Source organism: Bufo bufo, chromosome 1 (genome assembly GCF_905171765.1).
Source record: "Bufo bufo chromosome 1, aBufBuf1.1, whole genome shotgun sequence".
Lineage (NCBI taxonomy): Eukaryota > Metazoa > Chordata > Amphibia > Anura > Bufonidae > Bufo > Bufo bufo.
In genome coordinates, this window is record NC_053389.1 from 453,040,217 (window position 1) to 453,057,409 (window position 17,193).

General features: G+C 43.3%; 1 protein-coding gene across 5 annotated transcripts in view; it reads right to left on the reverse strand.

Moving 5' to 3' along the window:
• Positions 1-17,193, reverse strand: part of MON2 (MON2 homolog, regulator of endosome-to-Golgi trafficking) — a 117,930-nt gene that overhangs the window by 44,138 nt on the left and 56,599 nt on the right. For 2 of the 5 annotated variants that reach the window (XM_040408383.1, XM_040408419.1), the window contains exons 20-30: positions 16,974-17,075; positions 13,524-13,526; positions 12,194-12,304; positions 11,908-12,083; positions 11,668-11,830; positions 9,376-9,669; positions 8,352-8,550; positions 6,773-7,401; positions 4,292-4,435; positions 1,289-1,306; positions 877-1,005 (exon numbers count right to left, since the gene is read on the reverse strand). In XM_040408383.1, the coding sequence (XP_040264317.1) occupies positions 877-1,005; positions 1,289-1,306; positions 4,292-4,435; positions 6,773-7,401; positions 8,352-8,550; positions 9,376-9,669; positions 11,668-11,830; positions 11,908-12,083; positions 12,194-12,304; positions 13,524-13,526; positions 16,974-17,075 (1,968 nt within the window). The remainder of the gene's footprint in view (positions 1-876; positions 1,006-1,288; positions 1,307-4,291; positions 4,436-6,772; positions 7,402-8,351; positions 8,551-9,375; positions 9,670-11,667; positions 11,831-11,907; positions 12,084-12,193; positions 12,305-13,523; positions 13,527-16,973; positions 17,076-17,193) is intronic. The other 3 variants (XM_040408393.1, XM_040408403.1, XM_040408411.1) reach the window with 3 other exon arrangements.

The following is a 17,193-nucleotide window of genomic DNA, read 5'->3' on the forward strand; positions in this document are numbered from 1 at the left end:
TTCCTCTGCAGCATTCGCATGGATGGGCCAGGTATACCAAAGCGAGAGCCACTCTTAACATAGTATCCCTGGCTCACAGGGGGAGTTTGAAGCAGTGCCTCTACAACAAGTAGTTGTCATCATAAAGGGATTCCTGTAATAACAAGTAACAGAATATGACATATACTTGCTAACCAGCAGATGGTCTGACCACTGGGATTCCTACAAACTGCTAGAATGAAAAGGCCCCCCCCCCCCCCCTTCCCTGTTGGCCTTAAAATAGTATTCGAGTTTGCAAAATAACTGTGAAGGAGCGGGAGTTTTTTGGGCTTCCCTAATGTCTTTTTCAGCCATATTATTCCCTGGTTCAGCTGCACAGCTAGATGCATTTTACTCAGAAGCAGGAGGCATATTCCTTCTGTGAAATCTGCCCGCACTGTACTGTTGTGACGTCCTTTCTCTTACTTCCCACTATGTTTGTTTTCAGCTCCGGAGCTCATAGAACAAATAAGGAGGGATAAATCACACTCAGGCCAAGTTCACACTTCAGTTATTTAGGCAGTTATTTCAATCAGTTATTGTGAGCCAAAACCAGTAGTGAAGCCTACACAGAGATCAAGTATAAGGGAAAGATTTCCTCCTGTTCTGTGTTTTTGACCCGCACCTGGTTTTGGCTCACAATAACCGATGGAAATAACTGAAGTGGGAACTCTGTAAACTGTAAATTAGGTGGAAGTGAGACCCCTAGTGGCCATGACTTTCCAGCTTTTTTCAGGTGGATCCCGGCATATTTTTCAAATGACGTCATTTAGAGGTTTGCTAGTCACATTATTCTCTATTAAATGAAATTGTCTGAAAGTGCAGTGACTCTAAACAAAAACACAATATCATACGTACCCGAATAATATTTTGGAGGACCTTTTCATTCACTACAGCTTTATGACATGCTGTTTTCTGGTACAGATCAACCATGACTTCCAAGGATTTTTCAGCAAAAGGTACATAATTTAAGGCGACCCACTCTGCCTGGAACAAAAACAGTTGATGTGAGATTTCAGGACTAGACCTTGAAAAACCACTTGCAGTTATAGGAACTAAACATGTTCTGCATGCTTTTAGGCGATTTTGTTGGGAATCATCCGAAAAATGAAAAGGGAAAGCAGAAACAAGCACTTGGCATGCCCAAAGAAAAAGGAAGAACATCTCCATACAAAGCATACTACTGTCAGGAAGAGGTCATGATTGCTACTAGTATTATTCAGTTTTATTCTTGTCAGGACAGGGCAATCTTTAAGGAAATATCACTCACCGGTGCAAAAAGTTGGATCTATTGTGATTCCCATTTTGTTGCAGAATAAACAGAACGAGAGAAGTTAATTCAGATGGATCCACAGACATATACATGTTAATTTAGGCTACTTTCACACTGGCGTTTTGGTTTTCGCTTGTGAGATCCGTTCAGGGCTCTCACAAGCGGTCCAAAACGGATCAGTTTTGCCCTAATGCATTCTGAATGGATAAGGATCCGCTCAGAATGCATCAGTTTGGCTCCGTTCCGCCTCCTTTCCGCTCTGGAGGCGGACACCAAAACACTGCTTGCAGCGTTTTGGTGTCCGTCTGACGAAACTGAGCCAAACGGATCCATCCTGACACACAATGTAATTCAGTGGGGACGGATTTGTTTTCATTGACACAATAGAAAACTGATCCGTCTCCTATTGACTTTTAATGGTGTTCAAGATGGATCCGTCTTGGCTATGTTACAGATAATACAAACGGATCCGTTCTGAACGGATGCATGCGGTTGTATTATCTGAACGGATCCGTCTGTGCAGATCCATGACGGATCCGCACCAAACGCGAGTGTGAAAGTAGCCTTAGATGAGAGTATGATAAATTAACATAGTGCCAATTAAGTTAATTATTTTCTCCTATGTGACAAGTAAATTAACTGCTGTGACTTAAATTAACAAAGGCAAGATCAGGTTAGTCGGCTGCACGCGAGTCATCAAGCGTCCATTTCAACCCGCCACAAATAGTAATGAGATTAGGCCATGGAAATCCCTTCTAGAGTGGACCAGACAAGGTGAGAGGTCCGACTGCACTGGCATGCTGGACTGGATGGTATGACAACTTGTCCCAACAACTGCTGCTGGCAGCACAATACAGGCTGCCACGGACTAGAAGCCCGTCAGTAGATCCAAGTCTGGATCATAGCTGGAAGTAAGATGTGCTGCACCTAGGACTACAGTCTATCAGCTTAAAATGGAATGTCACCTACATATTTTTACTAATTAGAGTCAGAAGATGAAACCTGTTCCTTTTTTATTTTCCGATTGTAGTGTTTTAAATACTATTTTATGTACATGAGTATGGGGGCGGCCATCTTGCCTGAGCTGCTATCTCCGGAACTCCCATAGAAATGAATGGAGCGGCCGCACACATGTGCGACTGGCTGCTCCGGTCATTTTAGGAGAGCAGCAAGGGGCCTGCAGGGGCCCCTGTTCTCATGATCGGCATGGGTCTTATCGATCTGATAGTTATCCCGTGTCCTGTGGATAGGGTATAACTTGTACCTACCAGAATATCCCTTTAACAGCATTTAGAAATATGAATATGGACCATAGGAATCTGTAGAGATGTGATGACACACTGATGATAAGCAGCTCCACCCACCTTCTAGGACTGTCAGACTGTTTTGAATTTGCATACATAGCAGCCAGTCAGTCACTGCCTTATGGGGAGGGGGAGCGTTCTGTTCATGAAAACAGCCAGACTCAAACTTTCATCGTGGATAGCAGTAAAACAGCTTATTCTTATGGCCTTTTGGCTAATAGCACTATGGACTTGTAGCTGTAACATGCTGCCCTAACATAGCACTGCATATTAAGCTGACAGACCTGCTTTAACATCGTCATTAAATAGGTTGTCCCATAAGGAAAAACTGTCTAAGGCTACTTTCACACTAGCGTTTCTATTTTCCGGTATTGAGATCCATCATAGGCAATAAATGGGGACAAAACGTAACTGAACAGAAAGGAATGCGCCAAAATGCATTCCATTCGGATGCGTTCCTATACCGGAGAGCAAACCGCAGCATGCTGCGGTTTTCTTTCTGTCATGGGATGCGGAGAAAGACGGATCCGTCATGACCCAGAATTTAAGTCAATGGGGACGGATCCGTTTAACTCTTACACTATCTGACACAAAAGAAAACGGATCCGTGCATCATTGACTTTCAATGGAGTTCATTACGGATCTGTCATGGCAATGTTAAAGAAAATACAACCGGATCCGTTCATAACGGATGCAGATGGTTGTATTATCAGTAACAGAAGCGTTTTTTGCTGAACCCTGCCGGATCCAGCAAAAACTCAAGTGTGAAAGTACCCTAAGTGACCTATTAGGGTACATGGATTTCACAGACAGGGGTCCCTGCTTTAGACCCCTTTCAATGAGTCAGAACAATGTGCTGCTCGGCAGCTCTTGCTCAGACAGATTTGAGCCATCCATGAATTATACAGAGGACCATTTCCCCTGAATTCAGGGAATATGAGCAGCAGGCTGCATCTTACTCCAGTGAGATCGGCTGTTTGCTGGATGTCTTAGGAGCAGCTCTCAGATGGTTGTCTGCAGTGAAACAACCCTTTAAAGGACATCGGTCAGCAAATTTGTACCTATGAAACTGGCTGACCTGTTACCAGTGCACTTGGCAGCTGAAGACATCTGTGTTGGTCTCATGTTCATATTTCCCCGCATTGCTGAGAAAAATGATGTTTTAATATATGCAAATAAGCCTCTAGGAGCAACTGGAAGTTACCATTACCCCTAGAGGCTCCACTCTCTTTGCAACTGCCACGCCCTTTTCACTTTGATTGACATGGCCAGGCATGATATATTTACTGCCTGGCCCTGTCAGAGTGGAGAATGCGTGGCAGGTGCAGAGAGAGCTGAGCCTCTAGGTTTAACGGCAATGCCCCCATTGCTCTTAGAGGCTCATTTGCGTATATTAATACATCATTTTTCTCAGCAATGCGGACACATATGAACATGGGACCAACACAGATGTCTTCAGCTGCCAAGTGCACATATAACAGGTCAGCCAGTGTCATAGGTACAAATCTGCTGACAGATGCCCTTTAAGAACAGAGAAAAATAGCACATAAGGTGGTGACACTGACGGTAAAGAGCGTGGCACAGTGCTAAAAGGAAAGACAGGCAAACTGCTGACCTTTAGCTGAACGTCTGCAGAGTGCAGCAGGGAGAGCGGGTACCACACACAAATCATCAGGCTCCCTAATAGGGTACATACCTGATTGTATTTGGCATTAGCGATGTGCTTTGTTTCTAGTTTGCCATACTGAGGTGGTTTACAAGAAAACTGTACAAATGCAGACAGCTGGTCAAAAATCGCTGGATACATTATCTGCATATTTTCTGGTCCTCCACAGATGGCCTAGAAAAGGAGAGAAAGACAACTGTGAATGTCTCAAAATGAAACGTCGCCTTGAAGTCTTTTTAAAGATTATGTTCTGGAAGTGTCAGCCGCATTGGAAGAATGGAGCACGCAACCACTAGACGCTGATCACATGGCGCCGGCTTTCAGAAATGCTTATGGCTCCAGCACAACCAATTTAGGTTCCTCACATCTGCAGGGTTATTCAATTATACTGTAAAGAGGATCTGGTCATGGGGATAGGCCTCTTAAAAAGGAGAGGCGGAGCAGACTGATATTTATAGCGTTACACATGAATTTAGCTTGGCAGTTTTTTGTGATAAAAAAAAAAAAGCCATAGAAATAGCTTGTGGTTTCCATAATGTATGTGCTTTTTATGACATTTTTTGTTGCTTTTTTCCCCCCAAAGAAATGTGTGGATGGCATTTTCCCTATAGAAAAGATGAAACACGCCCAAAAAAATTAAAATAAAAACCATAGCTTCAACATGCTGCATTACAAAAATATAGATCATAGACAAAAAATGTCAAATAAAAAATCTTTGCGTGTCTTGCATTTCACATTTCCCATAGACTTTCAGCTAACTTTTGGAGCTGGTGCTTTTCAGCAAAAAACGCACCAAAAATACATGTGCAAAAAACGCTGAAAAACACCACAGAATGGTTGTGCGAATCCACCTGCACTTGTAAGTTAATCATTAAAATCTCTGTTCTTTCTGTGCTCAGGAGTCATGTGGCCGTCCTCTTCAGTGACCGGCAGCCTTCCCTGTGTGAGTGTAAATACAACTATAGCTATCAATCACTGATACCATGGTCCAAATGGCCACCAAGCTCAGAATGAGGCCTCATGCACACGACCGTTGTGTTCCGTTCCGCAAAATGGGGTTCCGTTGTTCCGTTTCCGTTTTTGTTTCCGTGTGTCTTCCTTTATTTTTGGAGGATCACCAGACAAAGGAAAGTAAAAAAAAAATCTAAGACAGGTTTGCCATGCAAATGATAGGAAAAAAACGGACGCGGACAATCTTATGTGCCTCCGTGTTTTTTAGTGGTCCCATTGACTTGAATGGGTCCGCAAACCGTTTTCCGCGTAAATAATAGGACAGGTTATATTTTTTGGACGGACTGGAACCACAGATCACGGACGCGAATGGCAAACGGTGCATTAGCCGAGTTTTCAACTGACCCATTGAAAATCAATGGGTCCGCAGAAAATCACAAAAAACAGCGCAACGGACACGGAATAAAACAACGGTCGTGTGCATGAGGCCTGAGCAGATATTTAAATGAATGAAATACAAGTGTTGAGGAGTCTTTCCACAAAAACATTTTCAATCAGCTCAGCTCCTCCTGCTGCCTGCAGATTACATGGTGACAGATCCTCTTTATATATCAATCTGCTCAGCTCCTCCTGCTCTACAACATGCAGTCTACAGATCACATGGTGAAAGGTTTTCTTTATACATCAATCTGCTCAGCTCCTCCTGCTCTATAACATGCTTCCTGCAGATTACATAGTAAAAGGTTTTCTTTATATATATCAATCTGCTCAGCTCCTCCTGCTCTATAACATGCTTCCTGCAGATTACATAGTGACAGATCCTCTTTATATATCAATCTGCTAAATTCCTCCTGCTCTACAACATGCTTCCTGCAGATTACATGGTGACAGATCCTTTTTATATATCAATCTGCTCAGCTCCTCCTGCTCTATAACATGTTGTCTGCAGATTAAGCTGCATTTTCCATGTACAGAGCATGTATGCTACTGTTTTCTGGTGCAAATGGATCCATAACTCTGTGTATTTAGCTTGCTAAATCTCTTGCAATATATTAGTTTTAGCATTTAAAGAAGTTGTTCAAAGCATGAAAGTTATCCCCTATCCACGTTGGGGGTCCAACCACAGGGACCTCCAATGATCCCAAGAACGGGGATCTGTGTTGCTGCCCTGATGGAGTGGGCAAGGCAGAGCATACACCCGAATGCTGCCGGAAATGGCTGAGCATTGTACTTGGTTATCTCTGGCAGTCCCCTATAGAATGAATGGAGAGGCACATGCTCGGCTGCTGCTCACTCCAGATGTGAACATGGGAGAAGTAGGGGTTCCAGCAGTTGGAACTCCACCGATCAGTTATCTCCTATCCTGTGGAAAGGGGATAACTTTCATACGTGGCACAAATCTCTTTAATGTTTCTAATTAGCACTCTAGTTTAGGAAATATTTGTCCTATTGGTTTTAATGCTGGCTTTCAGCAGAGGATTACTGAAACATTTTTGTCATGCAAGAAAGAAAAAGTAAAAATAAATAAATGTGAAAGTGAAGATGAGACCAACGAGTCACCTTTTGTAGGACATCCAAGGCTGTAAGAACAGATTCTTGCAGGCTTGTCAACACTGCTTCAGTATAAGAGGGGAGGATGAAAGGAGAGGCATCCGAGCTTATAGGCACCGACACAGCCCCATGTAATATAACCCCAAGCTTTTGTAGGTCATCCATGTTAAAGGCAGTTTTGATGTGCTGATATAGAGCTGGAAAAATCTGAATTAAAGCTGTCAGGAATGGCTGACTTGGGATAAATGTCAGTTTGTCACATGTAGTTGGAGGCTTTGTACTTTCTGAACCAATCCTATACCAGGTGTTCCAGGCAGCCCACCACAGAGCAGAGTCTTCAATCTCATCCATGGCTATGGGCTGCTCAGAGCCATTATATCTGTTGAGTCTCTCTCCTGCAGAGTCCGCTCGTGTCAGTGGTCTACCTGGGCCAGCAGCTGTAACTGGCCCGATAAGAGCAGGTACAGTTACTGAAATACCCGGCAGTGACTCTGGCCTGTCCATTTCTCTGGTTGGGCTAACAATCTGCAAAATTTCCTGCAAGCTTTTGAGCGCGGCTAAGGAAACTTCATTGTTTTTGCTGAGAGCTGCGGACTGAATGTGATCCAGGAGAATGTCCCAGGCCTTTGAGAAGTCACCTACATTGGAAATCAATAAGGATAAAGGAAATTGATCAAAATATGGTCGTCATGTTAAAGGGTCTTTCTGAGATATTTTTACTGATAACCTATCTTCTGGATATGTCATCAGTATCTGAACGGTGGGGGTCCGACACCCGGGATCCCTGCCAATTAGCTGTTTGAGAATGCAGCTACGCTCGCAGTAAGCCGCAGCCTTCTCTCAGCTTTTCCTAGGCCATGTGATGTCCTGTTTATTGGTCACATGGCCTAGGTGCAGCTCAGCCCCATAGAATTAAATGGGGCTGAGCTGCAATACCAAGTACAGTCACTGCATAATTGATGGCGCTGTGCTTGGTGAGCTGCAAGAAGGCTGCGGCGCTACTGCAAGCACCAGTACCTTTTTAAACAGCTCATCAGTACGGGTCCTTGGTGTCGGACCCCCACTGACCAGATACTGAAGATCTATCCAGAGGCTAGATCATCAGTGGAATAGTAGAGTAGAATACAAATCAAACAATGAAGAAATACATTATTTTACAGTCTACAGTAGCTAGGTATTTCAAGAAAGAGGTACAAGTGCTATGCCCAATCTAGGTATTTCAAGAAAGAGGTACAAGTGCTATGCCCAAGCTAGGTATTTAAAGAAAGAGGTACAAGTTCTTTTCCCAAGCTAGTACTGTTATACTATTGCACAGGAAGGAAAGCTGTCAATGACTCCCCTAAATCCATAAGGGAAGGGATCTTCCTCTTGAAAAAAGATATGCAAATGATCTCTCTTTCAAAAATAAATAAATTGGTGCCTTGTACCATAAATTAGCTTTATAGCCAGGAGCAGGCTACAAGTTTGGCTTGGCGAGGGGCCTTTATCATTGATCTGGGTGTAACACTAATAACTCTGAATACCCTAAAATATTATTTGAAAATGTATGAAAAGATGTATTAATTCAATCCGTTAAATGTGATTTTACCTAATGGCTGTAAGAGGTATCGTCTAGTGTTAAATATTCGAGCAACGCCCGCTAGGGTTAATACCCAGGTTTCTGCCCACTGCTTCTCGGCTGTGTCCCTGGAGTGGTGTATGAGGATGTTACCACCTCCTGATTCAATCTTCTCCTTATCAGCGGTTAAAGAGGACTCTCGAACTTGATCTAAAAGGTGAAACAGAACCTAGAAGAAAAAAGAAAAAAAAAAAAAAGATGAAACTTTCTTCCTCTATAATCATCACATAGGTAGATTATTAGATACATAAAATACAGCTGAATGAATAAGTGAACACTGGACATATGGGGCTGAACAGGTAGTAGAAGACATATGGAAATGGATTAAAAGGGTTTTCCAAGACTTTTAGGGTTCATTCACACGGCCGTTGTTTCTTTCCTGATCTGTTCCGTTTTTTGTGGAACAGATCTGGACCAGTTCTGTACCCATTCATTTTCAATGGGTCCTGAAAAAAAATATCAGACATTGAGCTGTCCGATTTTTTTCAGGACCCATTGAAAATGAATGGGTACAGAACTGGTCCAGATCAGTTCCGCAAAAAACGGAACAGATCAGGAAAGAAACAACGGACGTGTGAATGGACCCTAATACTGATGACCATCAGTATCTGATTGTTGGGGATCCAACACCCAGAACCCCACCGATCAGCTGTTTGAGAAGGCACTAGCGCTCCTGTGGAGTTCTCCCTTCTCACCAAGCTCAGCATCATACGGTGTATAGCGGTTGTGCTTTGTATTGCAGCTCAGCCCCATTCTCTTCAATGGGGCTGAACTGCGCCTAGGACATGTGACCGATGAACGTGTTGTCACTGGCTTAGGAAAAGCTAAGAAGGCCGCAGTGCTAATGCAAGCACCACTGCCTTCTCAAACAGCTGATATGAGGGAGTCCCAGGTGTCAGACCCCCACCGATCAGATACTGATGACCTATCTTGAGGATAGGTCATCAGTGTAAAAGCCTTTTAAATCTTTAGTGAACCCTATGCGCTTCAATACCTTCCAAATGACAGTATGCCATGTTTGATGCTGCAGTAAAGTTCCATGAGCCCCGATCGTAGAGAACAATGTCTGGCCAGCACTCTTTCTGACAGCAGGGCGCGTGTCAACACAAAGTTCTCCCAATTTGGCATAGAGACACAGCCACAGGCAATCGAATGGGGGTGCAGGGTGGAAGGGACGGTTTAAAGTCACTCCTTTCTCCTTTGCCTGCATCTGAAGAAATTCTTCCTCTCGATTTAGTTCTTTTTCTATAGTTTCTCCTCGTTGAAATAAGTAATCTGAGATATTCCACTGAAACACAAAATCATAGTGTAAAGTAAAGTAATTTATGTACATACTTGTATGTGGTTTCTGTGAGGCCTTCTACTGGGTAGACAGAGCAGATTCATAAATGCATTTCATTTTTTAGAGGCATGTAAGAAGTTCTGTTTGGTGGGTGTCCATAAGTGATGTCCACCACTGCTCTTCAGAATAAAGGGCTGCAGCTTTGGCCATAGGTTGAAATATCCACATCTCTCTGAATACCGACATAGGACCTATCAGTGGGGTTAACAGCAAATAGACCCCGCCACTTTAAGAAGTTCTTTAAACTTTACAATCAAGTTGCTGTTAAAGTCATTGTTCCTGACATGTCTGTTTTTTTAAATACAGTGGTCCCTCGTGTTACAATTGTCTCAGGACACAATTATTTTCAACATACAGTGGTCATTCCTGGCCCATCGTAAGTTGAGACTAGACAGACTTAGATTCAGATCCAACCAACATGGGCATTTCTGTGGTAAATCACCTGTATTGGCTGTCTAGTAGCTCCTCTTTACATGTTCTCCACTGCCCTCTGCTCCTTTGGATATCAGGTGAAGACTACTCAGTTTTATCTGGTATACTGTGCTCTGCAGGATCCTGTCCTCATCATAGATGGTGACTTCCAGCAGCTATCCCTGACTATTATATGTAAGGACTTGCTTTATCTGTCTTAGTTATCTGCTTATTTTTCTTAAATCTTCATTTTCTCTTATCTTGGGATGACATTTTGGGGCTTTGGAACAGATGGCTTCAACATACAATATTAATTGGTTCCAGAATGACCATTGTAACTCAAGGGACCACTTTACTTGGATCGTCAATAAAATAACCCTTGACCATCTTTTCTCATAGCTGTGCCGTTTCTCTGTAAATCTTCGTGAATACTCCTGAATAAACTGACTACTGAATGTTACCATTCCCCTTGTCAAAGAGGTGTAAGAGTGTTTAGTGCACACCCCCAATTGATAACATCCACTTATCAATGTATTCGTACATTTCTGGCAGGATGAACAGAGGAACTACACAACATAAAGTTCTGAGAAAAGAGGATTCCAAATTGGAATTTTATGAGGAATACAAGTTACTAAAATCAGGAGAGGGAACAGATCCCTTTTAAAGAAGGGGGCAGGCCCTACTTCACATTACTGCTGATGTCAACGCAACCGGAAGGGATTCACATCTGTAAACTTACTCTAATTTTATAACATATTAGCATTTTGGCAGGTCATATGCTGTATCAGATAAACTCTGATTTTCAGCACACATTATATACCTATTAAGCCCATTCCCCTCTGAGAAACTTTTGTGGCAGGAAAAGAGGATCGGTTTACAAGTTGCACAGTAAAACTGGTTTTACTACCATTTGTCACCACTTTTTTTATGTCAGAAAATGTTTTACTTCTGATGAAAGGGATTACTGTTCCCCAAAACGGGTTGAGTTTTTATAATAAACCTATGGTCCCCCAGTAGAGGAAGTCCTGACTGCCGCTTTGGACTATGGTAGGATTGACATCAGATACACAAACCCGGCGCGAGAGGGTAGGCAGAGCGTGTATTGAGCTCATCTTGTCTGCCCCCTCTGGAGTGGAGTGAGTATACTACTAATACAGCCTGGTGGCCCTGTCCTAGTCATATCGTGTACATTTTTTATTCCTTGGCAGTGAACATCATAAGTAGGTGCTATGGTGGTATTGTTCAGTAGCATGCACCAGAAGGCTGACAAGGCTGTGGAAGGGAACATGATGAATGCTACAAAGAGTTTCGCACTGGAGTACCATGAAGAGTCACCCTCTAGACCTATCTACACACTTTTTTACAATGACTTCTGGTGACAAGTTTTGTCCACAATAACTACTTCGCTAAACAACACCATCTAGTAGTTCATCAAGCACGATCTCAACTGCTTAAAATGCCTTAAAACAACCTACACATACCTAAACTGAAAGAAAGACCATTGGTAAACTAAAAGCTACAAAGCCAACTCACCAGCAAACCAATAGATGTTAAACTAATGTTCAACTCTTGATTCTGAAGTCCAAAGCTTCCAGCCACCTCTACAGCAATCTGCAGGCATGTGCAAGGCATTGTGGGGAGGAAGTCTGTCACGACCAACTGAAGGCACTGGAAAGCGGTCCGTATTAAAGACTCCCTAAAAAAATATGGGATTGTATAAGAAATAGGAGAGAGAAGAGAAATAAAATGTGGGTTATTTCACTATATGCTCACCCCTGATCATTTCTTATTGCTCCAATAACTCCTAAAACCAGTGGCCATCCAGGTCCAAGACTATCTCCTTGGTTCTGCAAAATCTGTAACACACATTCCAATTGCTTGTGGCGGATATCATGGTGATTTATAGCTGAAAGCTCCTTCAAGGGGTTTAGGAGAAGCAACTGCAGCCTCTAGGAGAGAAAACAAGACTTCAATAACACATTACATGACTCCAGCTACAGGGATACACTATAGTCAGTCACCTATCAATTATGGAAGTGACTGATCGGCATTTGGATACCTGGTTTTGAGAGAGTTCTGGCTCATGCTTGAAAGCCAGCCCTGATTTTATTAGCGATGTCAATGCTTCTGCTCCCCATTCTCTCATTCTTGAGTTTGGATGCTGGCAAACCTGTGAAAGGCATTAAAAAAAATGTAAACTTTTTTTTTATTAACTGGGGAAAAAAAAACTTAAAGGAGTTGTCTCATCATGGACAATGGGGGAATATCGCTAGGATATGCCCCCATTGTTGTATAGGTGCGGGTCCCACCCCTGGGACCTGCACCTATATCGAGAACGGAGCGCAAGGTGGCTGGAAGACTCCAGTCCGGCCACCACCAAACCGGCTCCCCATAGAAGTGAATGGGAGAATACCGCGCATGCGAGGCCCCCATTCCCATTCATTTCTATGAGGCCGACGGAAATAGACGAGCCAGCGCTCGGCTATTTTCGCCGGCCCCATAGAAAATGAATAGAGGGCGGCTGCGCATGTGCAGTGTGCCCTCCTTCACTTACGGGGCTCCGTTCACGATGTAGGTGCGGGTCCCAGCAGTGGGACCAGCACCTATAAGACAATGGGGGCATATCCTAGCGATATGCCCACATTGTCCATGATGAGACAACCCCTTTAAAGGAGTATTCCCATCTCCTAGGATCCAGTAGAAAATCCAACCAATATATGATAAGTGGAGTCCAACCTTGTGGACCTCCGCTGATCCTGTGAATACTCCCCTACACAGCAGGTTGACCAGGAGCACCACAGTGCAGTGGAAAAACAGTGAATTGGATGCAGTGCTGAATCGGTTCCACTGACTTTCATATGCATCCATTTTTTTTCTGGACCCATTCATTTGTATAAATTGTCTTGGAAAGAAAACATGCAATCATGTTGTATACTTTGAGTTTTTCAGCATGAAACTGGTGTGAGAGTTGCACCATTCCCTTTAACAGGTCTGTGTGCTAGGAAGGTACAGTCTGGATGGCACACCGGTGGAAGTTACTGCCGTCTGAATCTGGCCTTAGCCACATATGGAATTGTTACCCCAAGTCAAGCTGCTTCACAATTCATCATCATCCTTCAATATTTTAATCACGATAAGATTAATCACATAGTAAAATTATCCAGAAAGTGCTCAAAATTCATTAAAAAAAGTCACAAGAAAGTAGATTCCACAGGACCTTGAAAATGCAAGGATATGCAGTTAAAATCACTTGCATTAAAGTCAAGGGGTCTTGATGGCACTGACCTTTAGATTTTTAGGTCTATGAAGAAACAAGCATGCAACATAAAAACAAGGGCGACAACAATGCAGCAGACTGTGCAGAGACGATGCATGCAGTGCAAACGTACCTTCTGATCAGGACAAGAGCAAGCAAAGAAAAAAGACAGAACAGCTCATGAAGACTGATAACAGGAAACATGAAAACACAGAAGTCCACAATCCTAACTCATAAAACCTACTGAAATGAGACAAATAGTTTATACATGACCTCTTATACAGGTGGTTCTGCTCGGACATCTCCAATGGATGTCCAAGCGGAATGGGGGCAGGGGCAGGAACCTGCTTCAAAAGTATAAGACTCAAATTTCAGGAAAACCTCTCTGTGCACACAACCTTTGGCCTCATGCACACTAACATATTCTAGATCCATGCAGAAGGTAGCCCTCTATATATCCCATACGGGGGGATACAGAGTACCTGTATAGAACCATATGTACTCCACATGCATAAGGCCTTCTGTATACAATTGTATCCGTTCTGCGGTCCGAAAATTGCGGATCTGCGAAATACGGATCTGGTCTGTGTGCATCCTGCAATTTTTGTGGGGCCTACTGTAAAAAGTAGGGATCGACCGATTATCGGTTTTACCGATATTATCGGCCGATATTCAGGTTTTTGACAGTTATCGGTATCGGCATCTATTTTGCCGATATTCCGATAACATATGGGTAACACAGATCGCGCTGCTCTCAGCGCTCTCTGTGTTCCCTCAGCAGCACAGGGGAGAAGGAAGCAGTGTCTCCCTCCCCCTGTGATGCTGCTGCCGCTGCCGCCAATGAGAGGAGAGAAGACAAGAGGAGGGGAGGGGCTGTGGCCACTGCGCCACCAATGATGTTAACTCACTCATTCATTCAAATTGAACAGGAGGCGGGAGCTGGCTGCAGAATCACATAGCCGGCTCCCGACCTCTATGAGCGGTAGCTGCGATCCGCGGCACCTAAGGGGTTAACTACCGCGGATCGCAGCTACCGCTCATAGAGGTCGGGAGCCGGCTATGTGATTTTGCAGCCAGCTCCCACCTCCTGTATATGAATAAATGGTAGATTTAATGTTCATTGGTGGCGCAGTGCGCCCCCCAGTATTAATCATTGGTGGCGCAGTGCGCCCCACACCCCCACCCCCGTATTAAAAACATTGGTGGCGCAGTGCGCGCACCCCCCCAGTTGTAATCATTGGTGGCAGTGGCCACAGGGTCTCCTCTCCCCTCCTCCTCCGATCGGAGTCCCAGCAGTGTAAGCCTGGGGCTCCGATCGGTTACCATGGCAGCCAGAACGCTACTAAAGCCCTGGCTGCCATAAAAAGCTCCATGCTGCTGTGTGCACAAAGCACAGAGCAGCAGGGACAGTGTGAGATCCTATTCACCCTGATAGAGATCTATTAGGGTGAATAGGACAAGGGTTCTAGTCCCTAAGGTGGCTAAAAGTTAGTAAAAAAAACAAAAAACAAAATATTAAGTATAAATAAAAAAGAAAGATTTACAAAAAAAACAACAACTACACATTAACAATAAAAATATTCATTTTCAGCAGATTTGTGTAGGATTTTTTTTTTTTTCTAAAATTAAATTTCACAGAATATCAGTATAAATTATCGGCTATCGGCCTGAAAGTTCACAAATTATCGGTATCGGCCCTATAAAATCTATATCGGTCGATCCCTAGGTAAAAAGCCTATTCTTGTCGGCAAAACGGACAAGAATAGGACAGGTTCTATCATTTGTGGCCTGGTCGCATGAATGCAGACAGCACACGCATGACATCCATGTGCTGTCTTTTTTTTTTTTTTTTTTTTTTGAGGACCCATAGAAATGAATGGGTCTGTGTGTGTGATCCCACAAAAAATGTTCATCGGACACGGACTAAATGTACGGTCGTTTGCATGAGGCCTAAGGGCAGTCATCCTAGTTATCTTCCTGCCAAGGGATGTGATGATGGACCACTGAGATCCAAGGATTTAAATTGCATCTGAATACTGATCTTCAGAAAATAGTGGAATGAATGCTTTTATCCACCAAACACAGATGACCAATGAGAAAAGATAGCATAGTAGATTTATCATTATTATCACAGCACCAGGGCTGTGGAGTTGGTAGATAAATGCTCCGACTCCTCAGTTTTTTGCACTTCCGACTCCTCTGTATTTAATATGCAAATGTATTTTATACATTCCTTGAAGGAAAGAAAGGCAACATACATGTCATTACCACAGAACTACTGGCTAGGAAGCCAACAGTCTACTGTATTGAACAGTTTAAGCAAAAGACAAACACAATGTGTTCCACCAAGTTCTTCTAAGCTCTTATAGCAGAGAGAGGTAGTTGGGCAGAAGCTGCTGCCTTCTCCTTTGTGTGCTGATCTTCTGCTGAAGATAGGGCAGTGGGAGGATCCAGGAAGGGGCATTTATTTTAAAACATGATTTCCCTAGTAGAATCCCACAGTCATGTTTAAAGTTTAAAGAGGACCTTTCACTAGAATAAAAAATGTAAACTAAGCATACAGACATGGAGAGCGGCGCCTGGGAGGCTATGAGCTGAGCGCTGCGATTGGCCAGCGCTACAGCCTGTGAGAAGGAGACGCCGGCAGGCTCCACCGAGTTGAGCCGAACATATGAAGATACCGGAGCCTATAGCGGGAGAACGGAGCGGCGCCCAGGGATAATAGTAAGTGCAGGGAGATCCCTGGGCGCCGCTCTCCATGTCTGTATGCTTAGTTTACATTTTTTATTCTAGTGAAAGGTCCTCTTTAAGCTAACAATCTGAGGTTACAAGTTTTTATAGCCTTAGCTGAATGACAGCAGTTTTTCAAATGGTTTACAGCTTCAGTCTTGAACTATTGACCATCCATTCCCTTCAGTTATACAAGTGTCTCTAGTCCTGCAAAAAACATATTTACTTAATCAGTTATCAGTGAGAGGCTAGGTTAACCATGGGCGTTGCAATCCCTGTAACAGCGGAACACAACACAATGGAAAGTATAAGTATTGCCGCTCCTTAACTGTGCGTTGCGTGCCATATAGTGAAGCATATGAAAAGCATGCTTCTTCACGGTCACTTAACGTGCTCGTTTTGCGGTAACGTGACGAACTGCATACATTGGCCTTTATTCTTACAGTAGAGAAGTAATTAATTATAACTTTTTGTTTATTGGGACATTTAAACTTGCTTTTATTTTTTTATTCCAATTTAAATTTAGTAGGAGTCGGAGTCGGTTCATTTTTTGCCGACTCCGACTCCAGGTACCCAAAATTACCTCCGACTCCACAGCCTGCACAGCACTACAACACTTTTTTAAATTATGGGTCATAAAACATTGATTGATGGTGGTCTGAACGATGGGTTCATCCACACACCAGAGAGGAATGATAATCTTATAAACGGGAGTGATCAGAATTCACTTTGCAGTGTGAATAGGAGACCTGGCTGGGGAAAGACAATCAATGTTTTATGAGGAATACGATTGGCCATAACAATCTAAGGGGGGGAACTTTCAGTATATTTAAAGATTGGGGACAGACATTACCTCAATTAAATGTCCTGTCAATGGCCTCCACAAGATTTCAATTCGGTGCATATTCACTAATCCTGTTTCCAGTAACTTAGCAACAGCAAAGAGAGATGGCTCCTATGAGAGAAGGTTCATGATGACAATTAAGGGCAGATCCACTCCACGCATATTGTCTTTTACATTCTACTTTGGAAACTAAACACAATGGGGGACATTTATCACACTGGTGTAAAAA